We start from the raw sequence: 18,363 nt of genomic DNA, 5'->3' as shown, positions 1-18,363 counted from the left end.
GTTCCAATGCTACAGGGCGGCTCTAAGATATGCCCTGGCGGGGAGGCAGGCGGGGGAAAGACTGATTCATCCAGGAGAGCTCAGTGCTCCAAGTACAACGCATAAAGGCAGCCAGTGTGCGATGTGTGTATAAAGACTGCCATGAAAACGGTTCACCTCAGAACGCAGCTCTGGTGATGAAGAGGTGAGTTTCCAGCCCCAGAAAAAACATGCGTTTTTTTTCTGTGCCAGCAAGAGGGGCCTGCCCCCCTCTGTCCTCAGCGGTACCTTCCAAGCTCCAGCTGCCCTTACTTTCCCCTCCATGGGCATCTGGGTAAAGATGGGGAAGAAAAGCAGAAGTGCCAGCCCTCCGCACGGGGCTGCCTCTCCACCCCCTGCCCCCACAGCCCTGCCTCGTCAGCCCTACCCCAGCCCAGGCCCGGGCTCCGGAAGCTGGCCTGCTGGCCCAGAGCAGGCAGGAGTCTGCTCCCGGCCCATGTGCCTCAGCTCTAGGGGATCTCAAAGAATGACATAGAGAAACACTCCGTTCTCCTAGGCAAAGGTAAAACAGGTTGCAGTGACCCCAGGAACAATCAGCTCCCCGAGACAGAAGGAAATATTAATTTCGTAAATTGAACTACAGATACTGAACAGAATCTTTCAAAAATATAACATTTTAATACTGGCGATTAATATTAAATCACCAATTTAATATTGGTGCATCTGCCTCCATGTCATCTCCGTGTTACCACGTGACCAGGCAGCCACGGGAGCCTGCCACGTACCCGCGGGTGCTGTCCGAACGCCACTCAGGTGGGTGGGCCGAGGGGGTAAGTGGTGGACACCCGCTGCCTCCCCGGCCTCCCGCCACCCCTCCGTGGGCCTACCGGCAGCACCCAGAGCGTGCAGGCCAGAGGACGCCAAAGGAGCTGTAAGCCGGGAAGTTCCGAGAGCAGGACCAGGCCCCGGCCTGGAGAACAGGTGACCACAGAGGAGGGTGGACACGCCCCCAGAGGGGCGGAGGTGACATCGGGCTGTGACTAGGGACTACCAACGGCTCGACTGGACTGCCCGGGGCTTGTCCCCTGCCTGCAGACACACAGCCCTGTGACTGCCACCGCCAGCTACAGGGCCAGCATGCTCGCGGGAGGCCTCACGTTCTCCCGGAAATCACGGTGCAATCACACGCCCGTCGTGCCCAAGTACTTCGTTACGGGCCAGCCCTGCACCAGGCCGTGTGGTTCTCACACCCGGGGCAACGGGTCCCTTACCAACCACTCAGGGGTCCCCAGAAATTGTACAGGAGATGGGACACGTGCTTCCACGGATGACTGTGGAGAGAAGCTTACGGGGTTGGGTAGGTGCTCCAGGAGTCCACAATCGCTAAGAACCTCTGACCTAAGGTCCAGGAGACAGTGGGCCCGGCACAGCTGAGGCGCTGATGAGCTGGGCTGGCTGAGAGCAGGCTGGACCGAGTGGCTCTCCTCCCCCCACAGGGACACGTCACCACCCCCTCACCCGTGCTCTGCATGATGCGTGTGCATGGCAGCCAGTCAGGTGCAGGGCCCGGTGAGAACCCGCACGCTGGGCCTCAGGTCCGAGTGTGGGAGGCACTGGCCTGGGACACCGAGGCGTCCCCTGGGGAAGTGTGTGTCTCCTGGTCTGGGTATCTTAACCCCTGCGGCTTACAGGGGTAGAGCTGGCAGGCCCTAGTGGTTGAGCCACTAGGCTCAAGTCCGAGTGTGGCCACCCACTGATCCTAAGAACGAAATCAATTTTGTTTACGTTTTAAAACGTGAATCAGGGGCGCCTGGGTGGCTCAGTCGGGTAAGCGTCCGACTTCAGCTCAGGTCATGGTGTCGCGGCCTGTGAGTTCGAGCCCCGCGTCGGGCTCCGTGCTGACAGCTCGGAGCCTGGAGCCTGCTTTGGATTCTGTGTCTCCCTCTCTCTCTGCTCCTTCCCCACTCGCACTCTGTATCTCTCTCCCAAAAATAAATAAAAAAATTTTTTTAAAAATTAAAAGATAAATAAAACGTAAGTCAGATATTGCCCTGCTCCTAGCTCTCCAACAATCTGCCCTCACACAAAGCAAGCCATGAAGTCTGTCCAAAGCCTGTACCCACACCCTCCCTGCCATCTTCAAACTCACCCCAAACAGGGGTTCGAGGGCCCCTGTACGTCCTCTTCCTGCTGCGGGGACTCTCTTCTCAGATGTTCTAGAGCAACTGAATAAAACCATTTAGTCTAAAAAGCTGAGCTACAAATATGCCTTCAGTTTAAAAATGTAATTGGGGCGCCTGGGTGGCTCAGTCGGTTGGGTGTCCGACTTCAGCTCAGGTCACGATCTCGCGGTCCGTGAGTTCGAGCCCCGCGTCGGGCTCTGTGCTGACTGCTCGGAGCCTGGAGCCTGCTTTGGATTCTGTGTCTCCCTCTCTCTCTGACCCTCCCCCCGTTCATGCTCTGTCTCTCTCTGTCTCAAAAATATATAAACATTAAAAAAAAAAAAAAATTAAATAAATAAATAAATAAATAAATAAATAAATAAAAATAAAAAAAATAAAAATGTAATGAACCAGGGGCGCCTGGTGGCTCAGTCGGTTAGGCATCCATCTCTTGACTTCAGGTCAGGTCACGATCTCATGAGATCAGGACCCATGTTGGGCTCTGTGCTGACACTACTTAGGATGCTCTCTTTCCCTCTATCTGTCCTCTCCTCCCCCCCCCCCACTCAAAATAAACAAAACTTTTAAAAAATGTAATAAACTATATGACTGAGAATCTTTTTTTCTTTTTTGAGTCATTTGGGGTTAGATATGTTCTAAGAATATTACATACGCACATTCTTGGTGGGAAAGTAACAGCTGAGGGAGCTCCACTAGGAACAACTTACAATCCTTACAGTAAAAGCAACTCATGAAAAAAAAAAAAAAAAGATTTCCAAAATACAATGAGTATAATATACATGAGAAATTGTGTTCTGAAAATCATACTTGCAATAATATTTCCAAATGATGATCACAAAATTCAACAAGTGGTTGGAAAAACTGGAAGAATGAAGCTGGACCTTGACCTCACACCATATGCAAAAATTAATTCAATATGGATCAAAGACATGACCTGCAGAAAGAAAACAGTAAAACCCTTAGAAGAAAACAGGAAAATCTTCATGACCATGAATTTGGCAATGATTTTTTGGATATGATATCAAAAGCACAAGCAACAAAAGAAAAAACAGACTAAGTTAGAACTGATAAAAATTTAAAACTCTGTACATCAAGGGACACTATCCACGGAGTGAAAAGACAACCCGCAGAATGGGAGTATTTGCAAATCATATATCCGATAAGGGACTGATATCCAGAACATATAAAGAGCTCCTGGAACTCAACAGCAAGAAGCAAAGAACCCAACTCAAAAACAGACAAAAGACGTACATAGATATTTCTCCAAAGAAGGTACACAAAAAAACAAAGTAATGAGTTTTATAAAAAAGCGACAAAGTAACGAGTTTTTGTAAAAAAAGTAACAAGTGTCGGCAAGGACACGGAGACACGAGCCCTCATGCATTGGCACTGGTGGGGAGGTAAGACTGTGCCGCTGGTGTGGAAAGCAGTTCGGCAGTTCCTTTAACAGCCAAACATAGGATCGCCACATGACACAGGAATTTCACGTTTAAGGACACACCCCAAAGACTCGAAAGCAGAGACTCAGATACCTGTGCACCAATATTCGCTGCAGCATTATCCAAACGGCCAAAAGGTGGAAACAACCCAAGTGTCCATCAACAGACGAGAGGACACACAGAATACGGTACGGGCATACCTTGTTTTATTGCGGTCCGCTTTACTGTGCTGAACAGGATCTGTTCAGCAGATTATCTGTGAACAGATCCTGCATTTTTCAAAAAGGGAAGGTGTGTGGCCTCAGTCAAGTCGGTCAGCACCATTTTTCCAACAGCCTTTGCTCATTTCAGGTCCCTGCATCATGTTTTGGTAATTCTCACAATATTCCAAACTTTGTTATTACTACACATTTGTTATGGTGATCTGTGACGTTACTCTCGTACTTGTTTTTGGGTGCCCCGAACCGCACCTACAGAAGACGACAAACTTAATTGGGAAGTGTTGTGTGTGTTCTGACTGCTCCACCGACTGGCCATTCCCCCAACCCTCCCTCTCTCCTCAGGCCTCCCTGTTCCCCAAGACACATAATGTTTAAATTAAGCCAATGAACGGCACTACAAGGCCTCCAAGTGTCCAAATGAAAGGAAGAGTCACATCTGTCACTACGAATCAGAAGCTAGAAATGATGACGCTTACTTAGTAAGGAAGGCGTGTCGAAAGCGGACGGGCCAAAAGCTTGGCCTCGTGCACCCAGCGGGCAAAAGGCAATGCAAAGAAAAAGCTCTTGAAGGACGTTTTTAAAAGTGCTGCTGTAGCAAACACATAAAGGATAAGAAAGTGAAACAGCCTGATTGCTGAAATGGAGAAAGTGTCAGTGGTCTGGAGAGAAGGTCCAACCAGCCACAACACCCCCTTCAACCAAAGCCTCATCCAGAGCAAGATCCTAATTCCCTTCAATTCTGTGAAGGCTGGGAGAGGTGGGGAAGCTGCGGAAGAAAAGTCTGAGGCCTGCAGGGGTTGGTCCAGGAGGTTTAAGCAAAGACACCGTCTCCGTAACAGAGAAGGGCGCCGTGAGGCAGCACGTGCTGAGGCAAAAGCTGCATCGAGTTCTCCAGAAGATGTAGCAGGATAGTTCTCGCAGGCGTCTACACAAAACCGTTTTCTCAGCGTACAAGAAAGAGTCTTCTATCGGAAGAATATGCCATCTAGCACTTTCATAGCTGGAGAGGAGAAGTCGGTGCCTGGCTTCAGAGCTTCAAAGGACGGGCTGACTCCTCTCTCAGGGGCTAACACGGCTGGTGAACTTCATTTGAAGCCAGTGCTCGCTGACCATTCTGAAAGTCCTAGGGCCTCAGCAATTATGCTGACTCTACTCCGCCCGCGCTCTACAAATGGAACAAAGCCTAGATGACAGCACATCTGTTTACAACACAGTTTACTGAATACACTAAGTCCATCACTGAGACCTACCCTCAGAAAGAAGTATTCCTTTCTTTTTTTTTTTTTTTTTTTTTTTATTTTTGAGACAGGGAGAGACAGAGCATGAACAGGGGAGGGTCAGAGAGAGGGAGACACAGAATCTGAAACAGGCTCCAGGCTCTGAGCCATCAGCACAGAGCCCAACGCAGGGCTCGAACTCATGGACCGCGAGATCATGACCTGAGCCGAAGTCGGCCGCTTAACCGACTGAGCCACCCAGGTGCCCCAGAACTATTCCTTTCAAAATATGACCGCTCGTTGACGGTGCACCTTATCACCCAAGGGCTCTGATGGAGGTGGACAAGGAGATGAACGTTGTTTTTGGGTCAGCTAATACAACACCTATTCTGCAGCCGCGGGTCAAGGAGTAATTGTAACCGTCTAGTCTTATTACTGAAGACATACATTTTGTAAGGCTTGGCTGCCACGGATAGTGATTCCTCTGACGGATCTGGGTGAAATCAATCAAGTGAAAACCTTCTGGAAAGAATTCACCATCTAGATGCCATTAAAGAACATTTGAGATTCGTGGGAAGAGGTCAAACTATCCACGCGAACAGGAGTTTGGAAGAAGTGGACTCCAGCCCTCAGGCAGGACCTTGAAGGGTTCAAGACGTCAGTGGAGGAAGTCACTGCAGATGTGGTGGAAACAGCAGGAAAACCAGAACCAGAAGTGGAGCCTGAAAGAAGGAGCTGAGTTGCTGCACCTCAGGAGAAACCTGAACAGATGCGGAGCTGCTTCATTTTAAAAAAATTTTTTTAAATGTTTTATTTATTTTTGAGAGAGAGAGAGAGACAGAGCATGAGCGGGGGAGGGGCAGGGAGAGAGGGAGACACAGAATCCGAAGCAGCTCCAGGCTCCGAGCTGTCGGCACAGAGCCCGACGCGGGGCTCGAACCCACGGACCGCAAGATTGTGACCTGAGCCGAAGTCGGACGCTTAACCGACTGAGCCACCCAGGCGCCCCGATGAGGAGCTGCTTCTTAGGGATAAGGCAAAGAAGGTGGTTTCTTGAGATGGGATCTACCACCGGTGAAGGTGCTGTGAAGACTGTTGAGATGACAGAAGGATCTAGAACATTCCATACACTTAGTTGACAGAGCAGCAACAGGGTGTGACAAGTTCTGTGGGTAGAATGCTATCAAACGGCACCACAAACTACAGAGAGATCGTTGGTGAAAGGAAGAGTCGATCGTTGTGGCAAAGTTCACTGCTGTCTTAAGAGGTTGCCACGGACACCCCAGCCTTCAGCAGCCACCAACATGGAGGCGAGACCCTCCACCAGCAAAAAGATCACAAGTCCCTAAAAGCTCAGACAACGGCTAGCATGTTGTAGCAATAAAGTATTTTTTAATTAAGGTACATACACTGTGGACTTTTGACATATTGCTACTGGACACGTAACAGACGACAGCGTGGTGAAAACACAGCCTTTACGTGCACTGGGAAACCAAAACATTACTCACTTTATTGCCATACCCACTTTGTTGCGGGGGTCCGGAACCACACCTGCGATGTCTCCAAGGTGTGCCTGTATGTACATACAATGGAATATTATTTAGCCCCAAAAAGGAACGGAATTAGGACACGTGACACAACACGGCAGAACCCTGAAGACTTTACGCTCAAGTGAAATAAGCTGGACCCAGGCAGACAGACAGTTTATGATCCCACTTATAAGAGGACATAGTCAAATTCATAGAGTCAGAAGGAGAGCAAAGGATGCCAGAGGCTGGGAAGAGGGCAGTTAGGGACCGAGGAGACCTTGCTGAATGGGGACAGAACTTCGGTTTGGTATGATAAAAAGTTCTGGAAATAGACAGTGGCGGTGGTTACACAACATTGTGAGCCACCGAATTCTACACTTAGAAACGGTTAAAATGGTAATTTTATGCTTACCATTTCTGTCTATGTGGTAAGTTCTGCCACAATTAAAAACCACTTGAAGAATTACAAATAAAAAAAGGACGAGTCTTCATTTTGTAACAGGCACTAGCACATTCAAAGGTCCCCTCGTCCTGCACGTGGAGACGATTTTAAGGTGTGATCTCTCCGAGCGGAGGGGCGCCGGTGAGCACTGGGGACAAGTCCTGCGGGGACGCAGGTGCACCGGCGGTCTCTCAGCCCTGCACCTGACCCTGGGCTGGAGAAGTATCAGAGACTTTCCACCGGCCCCATCGCTCCGCCTTCGGAGCCTGCGTACTGCCCACGGGGTGCTGCAGCCAATGCTGGGTCTGCGCCACCCCGGGGCCTGCGCCCAGACCCCGCTCTGGCCAGATCTCGGGTGGTCAGATCTGTGTCCCAGGAGAACACAGAGAAAACTCTGTCTTCAGAGCTCCTCAGGAAGCTGGTAAGTCTACAAAAGTATCTACCGACTTGTCATGGCAGTACAGCTAACGGCAGGTCTGGCGGAACCAGTGAAACGGGCAGATTTACAGCTCTCCGGGAAACCCCTCCTTGCCCCGGTCTGCCTGCCTGCCTTGTGCGGGTTTCCTTCAAGCCCCAGACTTGCAACGCTCTGCGGGGCACCCCAATTAATTTTAAACCCCCCTGAATAAGTGAAAGGCACAGGGACATATAAACATCCAGGGCGAGGACGCCTTACTCCACTCTGCGCCACGGGCAGACCCAGCTATGAAACACCGTCCTCAAAGCCACAGCACCGTCTGCATCTGAACCAGGACCTCTCAGGTCCATGGGCACGAGGGCTGCTCTGAGCACCCGTGGGGGGCAGGGGCAAGGGCTGGTTGCGGGCCTGGGAGGCTCCAGGCTTTTCCAGAAAACACTGACAGCACCAAGGGAAAAAGAAAGAGTTCCTCAACTTAACAAGAGAGGGATTCTTTAAAAGCTAAATTTAAAAATATATATACCATTTTACTGCTTTTGTTTCTGGTTTTAAATTCGCAAGAGACTTCAAACACCGCCAAGTACATGCTTTTTTTTTTTTTTTTTTTAAGTAGGTTTCACACTCAGCACGAGGGCCAACATGGGGCTTGAACCTGAGATCAGGACCTGAGCTGAGATCAAGAGTCAGATACCTAACCAACTGAGCCCCCCAAGTGCATGCTTTTACATACTTTTTAAAAAAATATTTATTTATTTGTGAGAGAGACAGACAGACAGAGTGTGAGCAGGGGAGGGTCAGAGAGAGAGGGAGACACAGAATCCGAAGCAGGCTCCAGGCTCCAAGCTGTCAGCACAGAGCCCGACGTCGGGCTCGAACTCATGGACCGTGAGATCCTGACCTGAGCTGAAGTCGGACGCTTAACCAACTGAGCCACCCAGGGGCCCCGCTTTAACATACTTTTTAAACTGAGATTTTGTTAGTACTCGCGTGTTCCCCTTGACCTTCACGTGAAGAACAGAAATATTTGAAAGACTAGCCATTCCTTAAAACTGGCTTCCGGTACTTTTCCGGTGATATACATTCGAAACGTGCATTTGTCATGTGTTTCTCCCTGAAGGAGTTTTCATGAGGAGAAAAAGTATCCTTCTCGATCACATCCATCTACAATTAGCTGAACTACACAATACTCATGGGCTGGCCCAGTTCCGGGTCTCTGTAGACACTGCGGATCCGTCTTTGGCAGGAAAAGACCCCGCATTTCTAGAGGCAGCACAAACTAATTACACTAGTTTATCTCCCATCACCTTATCGAACACATAACCAAAGAGAGAATACCATGCTAGAACAGGTACAAACACACGACGCTCTCGATTTTATTTGCCAATAATCAGACCTGCAGAGCCACGGCGCACAGATGGACCGGTTTCTGCATCCGTGAATTTCAAATCACCTCTTGCAACATCTCTCTGGCTCTGACGGGCTAGTAGTTATTCCACAATCTGTCGGCTCGAGAGATTCAGCACCGAGCCTTTCCTCTAAGCTCCTGCTTCAGCCTCAGCCACGAACCACGCATTGCCTACAAAATCTACTTAAAAGAAAATGAAGTTATTCTAAAACGCCACACGGCAGAAAGAGCTTATACATGTATGCGAGGCCGCCACCATCCAGCGACGCCGGCCTTTGCTGTCACCCTCAGAGGATGCCCAGAGCCCGAGGGCCCACAGCGACAGTGTGCGGGAAGGAGCACAAGAAAGGAGCGAATGTGTTCCCTCAAGTGACCGTAGGGGTGATGTAGACGGCACTTCCTCTCACACGCAGGCTGTCTGTGACAGATGGGGTGTATCCTTCTCTGCTCTCTGCCAGTGGCCAAGGCGCAGCTGAGAAGGACCCGCATAGAGAGGGCACTCTGGCACACAGCCGTGTACATCATTTAAAGGATTTCGACCAGTGCACGGGCTCTTGTCCGTGAGGCCCTTTTCATGGTATCGTATGTGAAAAACCAGACTTCTGAGTTTATAGCCCAACGGCCCACAACAATATAAGGAGAGGTTTTTTCTACCGAGTGTATGCACTGAATGCATTGTAATATACCACTTCCTGATACCAAGATCATGATATTCCAGAAACAGCAGTGTGCACATCAATGACTCTTCTGGCTTTCTTTATTCAAAAATAAAACAGGCAAAAAAAAAAAAAAGAACTAAAATGCCCAATGTCACCTGAAATAGCAGGTTCACCAAAGCTTTAAAGGTAACCTTGCATTTTAGGGTATTAATTACAATTACTAAAGAGAGAATGAATTGTTTTTCAAACCATGTATCTCAGGAAAATGCTGACCAGTGGGGCAGGTGATCATTTCACCCCTTTGTACGAGGGAGCCCACAGGTCTCAGAAAGTCTCCTGAACAGCAGGGGCCACTCTAAGGCGGCCCTCTTTTAGGTACAGGACATGGGCCTTTCCAGAAGGATGGACTGTTCCACGGGCACCTTGGCAAGGTCACCCAGCCACCCACAGGAACTTCTGCTTCCAGGAGGAAGTTGTGTGGATACATATGCATTCACGTCCCTCTTGAGTCACTCACGGTCTACTGTCTGGGACACATGGCATGCGGTGATGGTTCCAGAATACAAAGTGGGGACCTGGGGGCGGGGGAAGGACACACACGCGCCCCTACACATCACGCTCCAGGGCGCGGAGGTCCTCCAGGAGCTCCTGGGCCACGGTCTGCAGGTGGGGGTTACGGCTCTTGGCCATGGCCAGGATGCGCTGCAGGGGCAGGGAGCTCCGGAACTCGGAGGCAGACTTGGAGAAGACTTCCGGCTCCAGGACCACAGACTGGACGAGCCGCAGTGCATGAAGGCACACCTCCGCGTCGGGGTCTGGGGAGAGAGGGAGCGCTTCCAGTTAGAGGGACCCTCTCCAGGACACGCGGCGACACCTACCCCTCAAGGGCTCTTGGTCTTTCTGAGGGCCAAATCCGACCACTTGGTAACTGCACACTCACCGGGAAAGTGTCCCTGCTTGACGTAAAAGCTTAGCTCACAAGAGCAACACAACTAACTCAATCACCATCCATTCTAGTAACATCCATCTTCAAATATGATTTGCAGTCAGATCATTTTAAGATGCTGAACTAAAAATGTGAGGGCCTTTCGTGTTGTCTGCTAGAATTCTGTCCACTTCTAGGATAGTTTTGAAAGGTGTTACTTCAGGGGCACCTGGGTGGCTCAGTCCATCAAGCGTCGGCCTCTTGATTTCACCTCAGGTCGTGAGCTCGTGGTTTGTCTGGCTCCGCGCTGACAGTGAGGAGCCTGCTTGGGATTCTCTCTCTCGCTCTCCCTCTCTATCCTTCCCTCTCTCAAAAATAAGTAAATAAGACATTGGATGAATTAATTAATTAATTAATGAATAAAAGGTATTGTTTCATTTGCCCTCCCAGTGCATCAAATCCCTCAGTGGCCACATACTGACGCTGAATCTCTTCAGGGCCACTGAGTTTCCAAAGTCACATTGTTTCCACTGTCCCTCCAAGGAATTCCCTCAGGAACTGCCTCTGGAGTTACAGAAGCTGGTACCCTGCACGTGTGGTGGCACCACTAAAAAGAGCCCAACACAGAGCTACAACCTTAACCGGGTTGGATGCAACTCTCCTCCTACTTCTCCCTACTGGAAAGCTTTAATATGCCATCGAGTCACTTCTTGGTGGTTTGTTGTGGATTTTTTTGTATTTATTTTATTTTTGAGAGAGAGAGAGGGAGACACAGAGCCCGAAGCAGGCTCCGGGCTCCGAGCCGTCAGCACAGAGCCCAACATGGGGCTTGAACCCACAAACCGTGAGACCATGACCTGAGCTGAAGTCAGACGCCCACCCGACTGAGCCCCGCAGGCGCCCCTGCCATCGATTCACTGTTGATTGAATATTGTAATTGGAACCTCTTTCCTAGCGCTCTACTTAAACCTTTCAAGAAGTGAATGGATTGAAAGAGTGGACTCAATCAGTCCTCAGTGGGAAGTGCCACATACCAGAGCCGCCCAGAGGCTTTTGCTGTTGACCCAGGGCCCCCAGGGCATGGCGACAGCTGCCGTGCTGTACCCAGGAGGGAAGGCAACACGGCCTGGGTGCCGGCCATTACAGCGCTCCTACTCTGGGGGAGGGGAGAGCAACTCTTCCTCGTACCAGACCCGCCAGAGACCCGGGGAAGAGCGTGGCTGCCACAGGGAAGTGTGTGCAGGGATCACCGGGAAGGCCCCACCACCCAGACGCAGATGGACAGAAAGCGAACCGAACGGACAGAGAACCTCGTCCTCCAGCGCCAGTCCGGCAAACACCGGCGGCCCAGGCGAGACCCCTGCGAACACAGATGCAAAGGGAAGGCCGAGAGCTAAGGGTGCGAAGAGGACACTGAGGAAGACACACGGGGAGCTCAGCCCTCACCCTCAGCACAAGGAGAAGAGAGGAACCCGAAGCCAGCAGTACACAGGAGGCAAGCACAGTGACGACGAAACCCACACCCTCCTCTCCCCCACGGACGTCCCAGCACGACGAGAGGCCACGTCCGCAAGCCAACGCCATGACCGTAGAGCCACAGAGCCCGGCACACCAGGCCACGCCACACCAAATGCAGCCCGGGAACCACTTCTGTGCAGGCCGGGAGCGAGGAGTGATGTGTACGTTTTGAAGAGTTACTTTAAAAAGAGAAAGAGAGGGAGAAGGATATGCAACAGAAACCACATGTGGCCCTAAAGCTTAAGATATTTACTATCCGACCCATTACACAAAACGTTTGCTCTCCTGCCCTGATACGACGTCCAACACCCAATCAGAAATGACAAAGACCAAGCAAGGGAAACCAAACACCCTCAGTGGCGATAAAGTAGTCAACAGCACCAGACTCACAGATGAGCCGGATACAGCGACAGCTAGAAAAGGAACTGGAAATAAATAGCATTAATAGACGGGAAAACACTGCTGTATGGGTCCTACGGCACACCTGAAGCAGTGGTGTACTATTTAAAGATTAAAGATTGTATGGAAACCTTAGGGCAAATCATAAAAAGTTTTTACGGTACAAATGACAAGCCAACGGTGTAGATAAATGGAATATTAAAATAATCCAACAGGGGCACCTGGGTGGCTCAGTCGGTTGAGTGGCCGACTTTGGCTCCGGTCACGATCTCACACTCCGTGAGTTCGAGCCCCGTGTCGGGCTTTGTGCTGACGGCTCGGAGCCTGTAGCCTGTTTCGGATTCTGTGTCTCCCTCTCTCTGACCCTCCCCCGTTCATGCTCTGTCTCTCTCTGTCTCAAAAATAAATAAGAATTAAAAAAAAAAAATTAAAACAATCCAACAGCAAACAAAAAAAGAAGAAAGAAACAACTAGAGATACGTTTGTATTCCTTTCTGTACACAGTAAATGAAACAGCATAGACACACCGATTGGAAGGCAGAGAACGCACAAAAGAGCAAGACCCTACTATACGCTGCCCACAAGACACCCCAGGAAAATATAAGGACAAAGGTTAAACATAAACAAAAATATTTAAAATACGCCATATAAACACTAATTAAAAGAGGGCTACAGAGCCTATGTTCTTACCAGACACAGTAGACCTCAGAACAAGAAATGTTACCAGGACTGAGGAGTGACACTGCATAATTATAAAGAGGAATGCCTCAGGAAGACAGAACAGTCTCAATTACATACGTACCTAATAACAGAGCTTCAAAAAACACAAAGCAAACTATGATAGAACTCTAAGGGCAAATCAATTCACAATTAGAGTTGAAAACTTTCATGTCCTTATTTCCATTATTGATTTTAAAAGAGGAGGAAAGGAAATCAGTAAAAACACAGAACCTCGGAACAACCCAAACTAATTGAGTTTAACAAGGTCAGCATACAAAGATCAACTGTATCCACATATCAGTAACAATAAACTGGAAACTAAATTTTTAAAGACTATCATTTACAAGAGCACCAAAACATAATACATTTAGGTCCATAAATCTTACAAAATATGTGCAATATTTGTATGCTAAAAACCATAAGACATTGATGTAAAAAAAAAAGACAACCTAAGTAAATTTGAGAGATAGAAGACTTAATATAGTTTTGATGTCAGTCTCCCCACTGATCTACGCCATGTAATCCCAAAAACCCAGTAGGCTTGTTTGTAGAAATTAACAAACTGATTTTCAAACTTATTTGAGAAAGAGAAGGAACTAAGACAGCCAAAACAATTTCAAAAAAGAAAAACACTGAAAGATTCAGACCACTCAATTCAGGACTTACTGTTATCAAGACAGTGTGATACTGATAAAGGGATAGTCACAGAGATAAATGGTATAGGGTTAGAGAATCCAGGAACAGACCGCAGTTTTGTAAAATCTCAAAAAACATATTAATACATTTTAATAATAATAATAATAAAATAATAGCCTTTTCAGGGTGCCTGGCTGGCTCAGTCGGTAGAGCGTGCGACTCTTGATCTTGGGGTCGTGAGATCAAGCCCCACATTGGGCTAGAGCTTACTTAATAATTAAAAAAAAAAAAAAAAAGATTCATCAGAGAACTCATGGCTGCCTTAATGTTGATGTTTCATTAAAGACTAAAAACAACCTATCTTGACAGACAGCCAGACCTTCAAGGTCCAGTACACTCTCCCTGCAGCAAACAGAAATTCCTCAGAAACTTCTCTCTAGCCTTGCCACTCCCTCCACAAAAAGTATATAACCAGTCACTTCTCACGATCCCAAGTGCAGGGCTTTCAGCTCACAGATCCTGTCTCCCCGCTTTAATAAAACCACCTTTTTGGTGTTATTAATTAATTAATTTAAAAAAATAGCCTTTTCTGGGGCACCTGGGTGGCTCAGTTGGTTAAGAGCCCGACTTTAGCTCAGGTCAGACTCTTGTGGTTTGTGAGTTCGAGCCCCGCGTCGGGATCTGTGCTGACAGCTCAGAGCCTGGAGCCTGCTCTGGATTCTGTGTCTCCTTCTCTCTCTGCCCCTCCCCCACTCCCACTCTGTCTCTCTCTTTCTCTCTCTCTCAAAAATAAATAGATATTTAAAAAAATAATAGCCTTTTCAACAACTGGTGCTGGAAAAATTGAACATCCATATGTAAAAACAGAGAACTTTAATCCATACCTTGCCTCACATATAAAACTTACATGAAAATTAATAATAGACTTAAATGTAAAACCCAAAACGAGAAGAAAACAAGACATAACCTTTGTGACCTTGAGCTTGGCAAGGATTTCTTAGATATCAAATGAAAAGCACAGTCCATACAAGAAAGAAAATGACAACATGAGGTACACAAAAATGGGACAGCCAACACAAAAGAAGAGAATCAGCCTGGTGACTGCACTGGAAGGAAATACAGACTAAGAGAAAGATAATCAGCTTATGTGCCAAAACCATGCAGCGAGGAGAATAACACAGAACTCGGGTCTGTTCAGGCCACAGATTAGCAAATTCTGAGTTATAACTACTCAATTTATCCTTTAAAAGAATCATGGAAAACCTTATTACCTGAGACTGAGAACATTCCTGTAGATGGCTCAATTATGAGTTTGGAGATGAGTGAATCAACCATAACGAGAAAAGGCATTCATCTGACACAGATGCAAAATGACACAGATGTGAAGTTATCTGACAAGAGTTTTTCAGCAGCCGATATTCAAGTTATTCAATGAGCAACCACAACATGCCAGAAGCAAATGAAAAAAAAAAAGGCTCAGCAAAGAAATCAAAGATATAAAGAACAATAAAAGGGAAACATTGGAACTGAAAAATAACAATAACTGAAATTAAAAACTTGACAGAGAAGGAATGGAAGGGACACAGGAAACAATCCGTGAAGAGGAAGACAGGACAATAGAAATCACCCAATCTGAACAGAGAGGAAAAAAGACGGAGAAAAAAAAGAAACAAAGCCCCTGGGTCCAGAAGGCCTATAAAGAAGATCTAACGTTCATGTCATTGCAGGGCTGGAAAATACCCAAGATACAATGGCTGAGATTTTACCCTATTTGGCCAAAGACACAAACTTAGATCCAAACAGGCGAGCAAACTCAAAGCAGGTCAGACACCAAGAAATCTACACCAAGACACATCCTAGCCAAACTTCTGAATACTAAAAACAAAGAAAATAAATCCTGAAAGCTGCAAGAGAAAAATGACACATCACATATAGGAGAAAAACAATGATACCGATTTCCCATCAGAAACCACAGAGGCCACTGGCGCCTGGGTTGCTCCGTTGGTCAAGCGTCCGACTTCCTTCCACTGAGGTCATGATCTCACGGTCCGTGAGTTCGAGCCCCACGTCGGGCTCCGTGCTGACAGCTCGGAGCCTGGAGCCCGCTTCGGATCCTGTGTCTCCCTCTCTCTCTGCCCCTCCCCTGCTCGCTCTCTCTCAAAATAAATAATAGAAAAATACATAAAAAAGAAAGAAACCACAGAGGCCAGAATAAAGTGACACATTTTCCACATGTTGAAAGAAAAGAGTCATCAACCCAGAATCCTATACCCAGTGAAAATGTCCTTCAGAAATGAAGAGGAATTCAAGACATTCTCAGATGAAGGAAAATCAAGAGAATCTGTCGCCAGCAGACCCTACTGTGACAGCCTGGCTGCGCCACACAAAAACGTGCACAGGAACGTTCACTGCAGCATGACTCGACTTACTCAGTAACAGCCGGTCAAGAGTGTGGCTCAGCTGTTCCCTGGTGGCGCTGCCTCGCCATCCGTTTCATTGGGTTAAATGGCCTGAAGGGACCTTGAACTGATGGCAGCCTCTCATGCATGCAGGTGCCCTAGACAGCAGCCCACAGAGCCACAAGCAAATGTAAGTCCCTGATTTGATTTCTCCCACAGCCCTGTGATCAACTGCCCCCCGCCCCACCGCCACCCCCACCCCCTCGCACCTTCCCCTTATGGGCCCCTTAGGTAAGAGCCCCACTCTTCTGGTTTCAACTGACCGGTCCAGCCTCAGCCCAGGGATCCCAAAGCCCCCCAGCCGCAGACCCTCATTAAGGCCCCAGGTCCTGCCTCTCTCTGTCTGCACTCTGCCTCGACTTCCCTGTGGGGCCCCCTCAAGGTGTCCTCAGGACCTCTTTTTCAGTTTCTCTTGTGGGCTACTGTTAGACCGCTGCTCACCATCCGGCAGCCTGTGCCCCACTTAGTGTTACTTTGACAATTCATAACACAGCCCCAAAGTGGAAACAGCCCAAATGTCCATCAAGTGGTCAAGGGATAAACAAAACATGGTATATCTACGCAGTGGAACGTTATCTGGCAAGGGGAAGGAATAAAGTATTGATACATGGTACAACACGGGTGATCCCTGAAAACATGCTAAATGAAAGAAGCCAGACACAAAAGGGTACAAGTTATAAAGTTCCAATTTGATGAATGGCTTAGATGAAGGTAAATCCATAGATACAGGAAGCAGATTAGCAGCCCCCAGGGGCTGGGTGGGGAGAAGGGGCGGGTGGCTGCTAATGGGCATGGTGGCTTCCACGAGTGGTGACGAAAATATTCTAAAATTACATAGGTGGCAGTCATGTTTGCACAACTCTGTGAATATATTAACAACTACTGAGTTATACACTACACACAGTTGAATTTCATGGCTGATGAGTTACATCTGTTTTTAGAAAAAGGAGATTAGTGGGAAAACTGGCAAAATTCTAATTAGAGCTGAAGATGAGGTTCTCACAGCGCACCAATGTGAACGTCCTCCACGTGAATGTGGTCTATGGTTACGTAAGGTGTTAACATTAGGGGAAGCAGGGTGAGTATCACTGAATTGTTTTGCTCCCACGGGTGATACGCCATTTCTCTGGTTGGCTTTCTACATTTTTTTCTTTCTTTGTTCCATCTCAGATGTACAATTTCTGCAACTTTTCTGAAAATCTAAAAGAGTGAACTGAAGAGAAAATAGCTCAAGGAAGTTCTCGGAATGGGAACGAATGACAAAAGAAATTTTGTCATAAAAATAAGGGTACATACAAGAAACTCTGCCTCTCCTGTTGAGCTCTCCCAATTGCGTTTGCTGGTTGAGGCAGGAATTATTTCAGTGTCCGATGTGGTTCCCAATGTAAACAGAGGGAACCTTTCAGACAATTTTAGAACAAATGGGAAAGATAAAGGATGGAGGGACGTAAAACTTACACTTCACCGGAACTGGAAAGAAGCTGCACAAGGAGACAGGGACTGGTTGTTATGTATAACGTAAAGCTACACAAATAAACACGGTTTTCTTGGACGGTGTTGTCAAAATGAAAGTAAAGTTTACACAGAGCAAACTGCACCAATTTCACACACGCAGCTCAAAAAGTTTGGACAACTGTATACACCCGTATAAACCCCAATCCTAAGGGGACGTGGAACACTTCCCTCCCCACAAAGCTCCCGCACACCCCCTGCCTCGTGGCCCATCCCCGCCCTCGCGCAAGTGATGCTCTGGTTCCCGTCAACAGAGATCCGTTTGCCTGTTCTTGAAAATCATGTACATGAGACCACACTTTTTTTAAAGCACTATTTCATCATTAAAGCTCAGGCGGCTCAAAACAAATAAAACAACATTCTGCTTGGTTTCTTCCTCCATTTTTATCAAGTCAGTCCCCTCTTGAGATTCTGGGGCTATTTTCTTCTCACAACGTCCTACTAATAAGCACTTGGATGGACAGGAAATCACTGCACCATACCGTGTTTTCCCCCAAACAACAGACGTCTTTCTTTGTAATTGTTTTTACATCAGGGAGTGGGGAGGATGTGGGGGAGAGAAGAAAGCCAGGAGAGTCACCGGCAATTATAAACCAGTAACGCAACTTCCCTGGGTGACATCCTCCGCAGCTCAGAGCTCTGATAAGCATGCAGCTCATGCAGTCACATCTGTCCCCGGCAGCAGCATCTGGAAGGAGCCAC

At 47.9% G+C, this 18,363-nt stretch overlaps 1 protein-coding gene and 1 long non-coding RNA gene across 3 annotated transcripts in view; one reads left to right on the top strand and one right to left on the bottom strand.

The window, feature by feature from the left end:
• The first annotated feature begins 1,039 nt into the window (after positions 1 to 1,039).
• On the top strand, positions 1,040 to 15,780 carry LOC123610505. The gene is made up of 2 exons (XR_006718156.1): positions 1,040 to 1,829; positions 15,723 to 15,780. It is a non-coding gene; the product is annotated as an uncharacterized LOC123610505 (long non-coding RNA).
• Positions 9,573 to 18,363, bottom strand: part of LOC123610502 (heat shock transcription factor 2 binding protein) — a 105,540-nt gene continuing 96,749 nt past the window's right edge. For both annotated transcript variants that reach the window (XM_045501225.1, XM_045501226.1), the window contains exon 9: positions 9,573 to 10,307. In XM_045501225.1, the coding sequence (XP_045357181.1) occupies positions 10,099 to 10,307 (209 nt within the window). In that variant the 3' untranslated portion in view covers positions 9,573 to 10,098. The remainder of the gene's footprint in view (positions 10,308 to 18,363) is intronic.

Source organism: Leopardus geoffroyi, chromosome C2 (assembly GCF_018350155.1).
Source record: "Leopardus geoffroyi isolate Oge1 chromosome C2, O.geoffroyi_Oge1_pat1.0, whole genome shotgun sequence".
In the NCBI taxonomy this organism is placed as follows: Eukaryota; Metazoa; Chordata; class Mammalia; order Carnivora; family Felidae; genus Leopardus; species Leopardus geoffroyi.
Note: the sequence above shows the minus strand (reverse complement) of the source record. Positions and strands in the feature narration are given on the sequence as shown.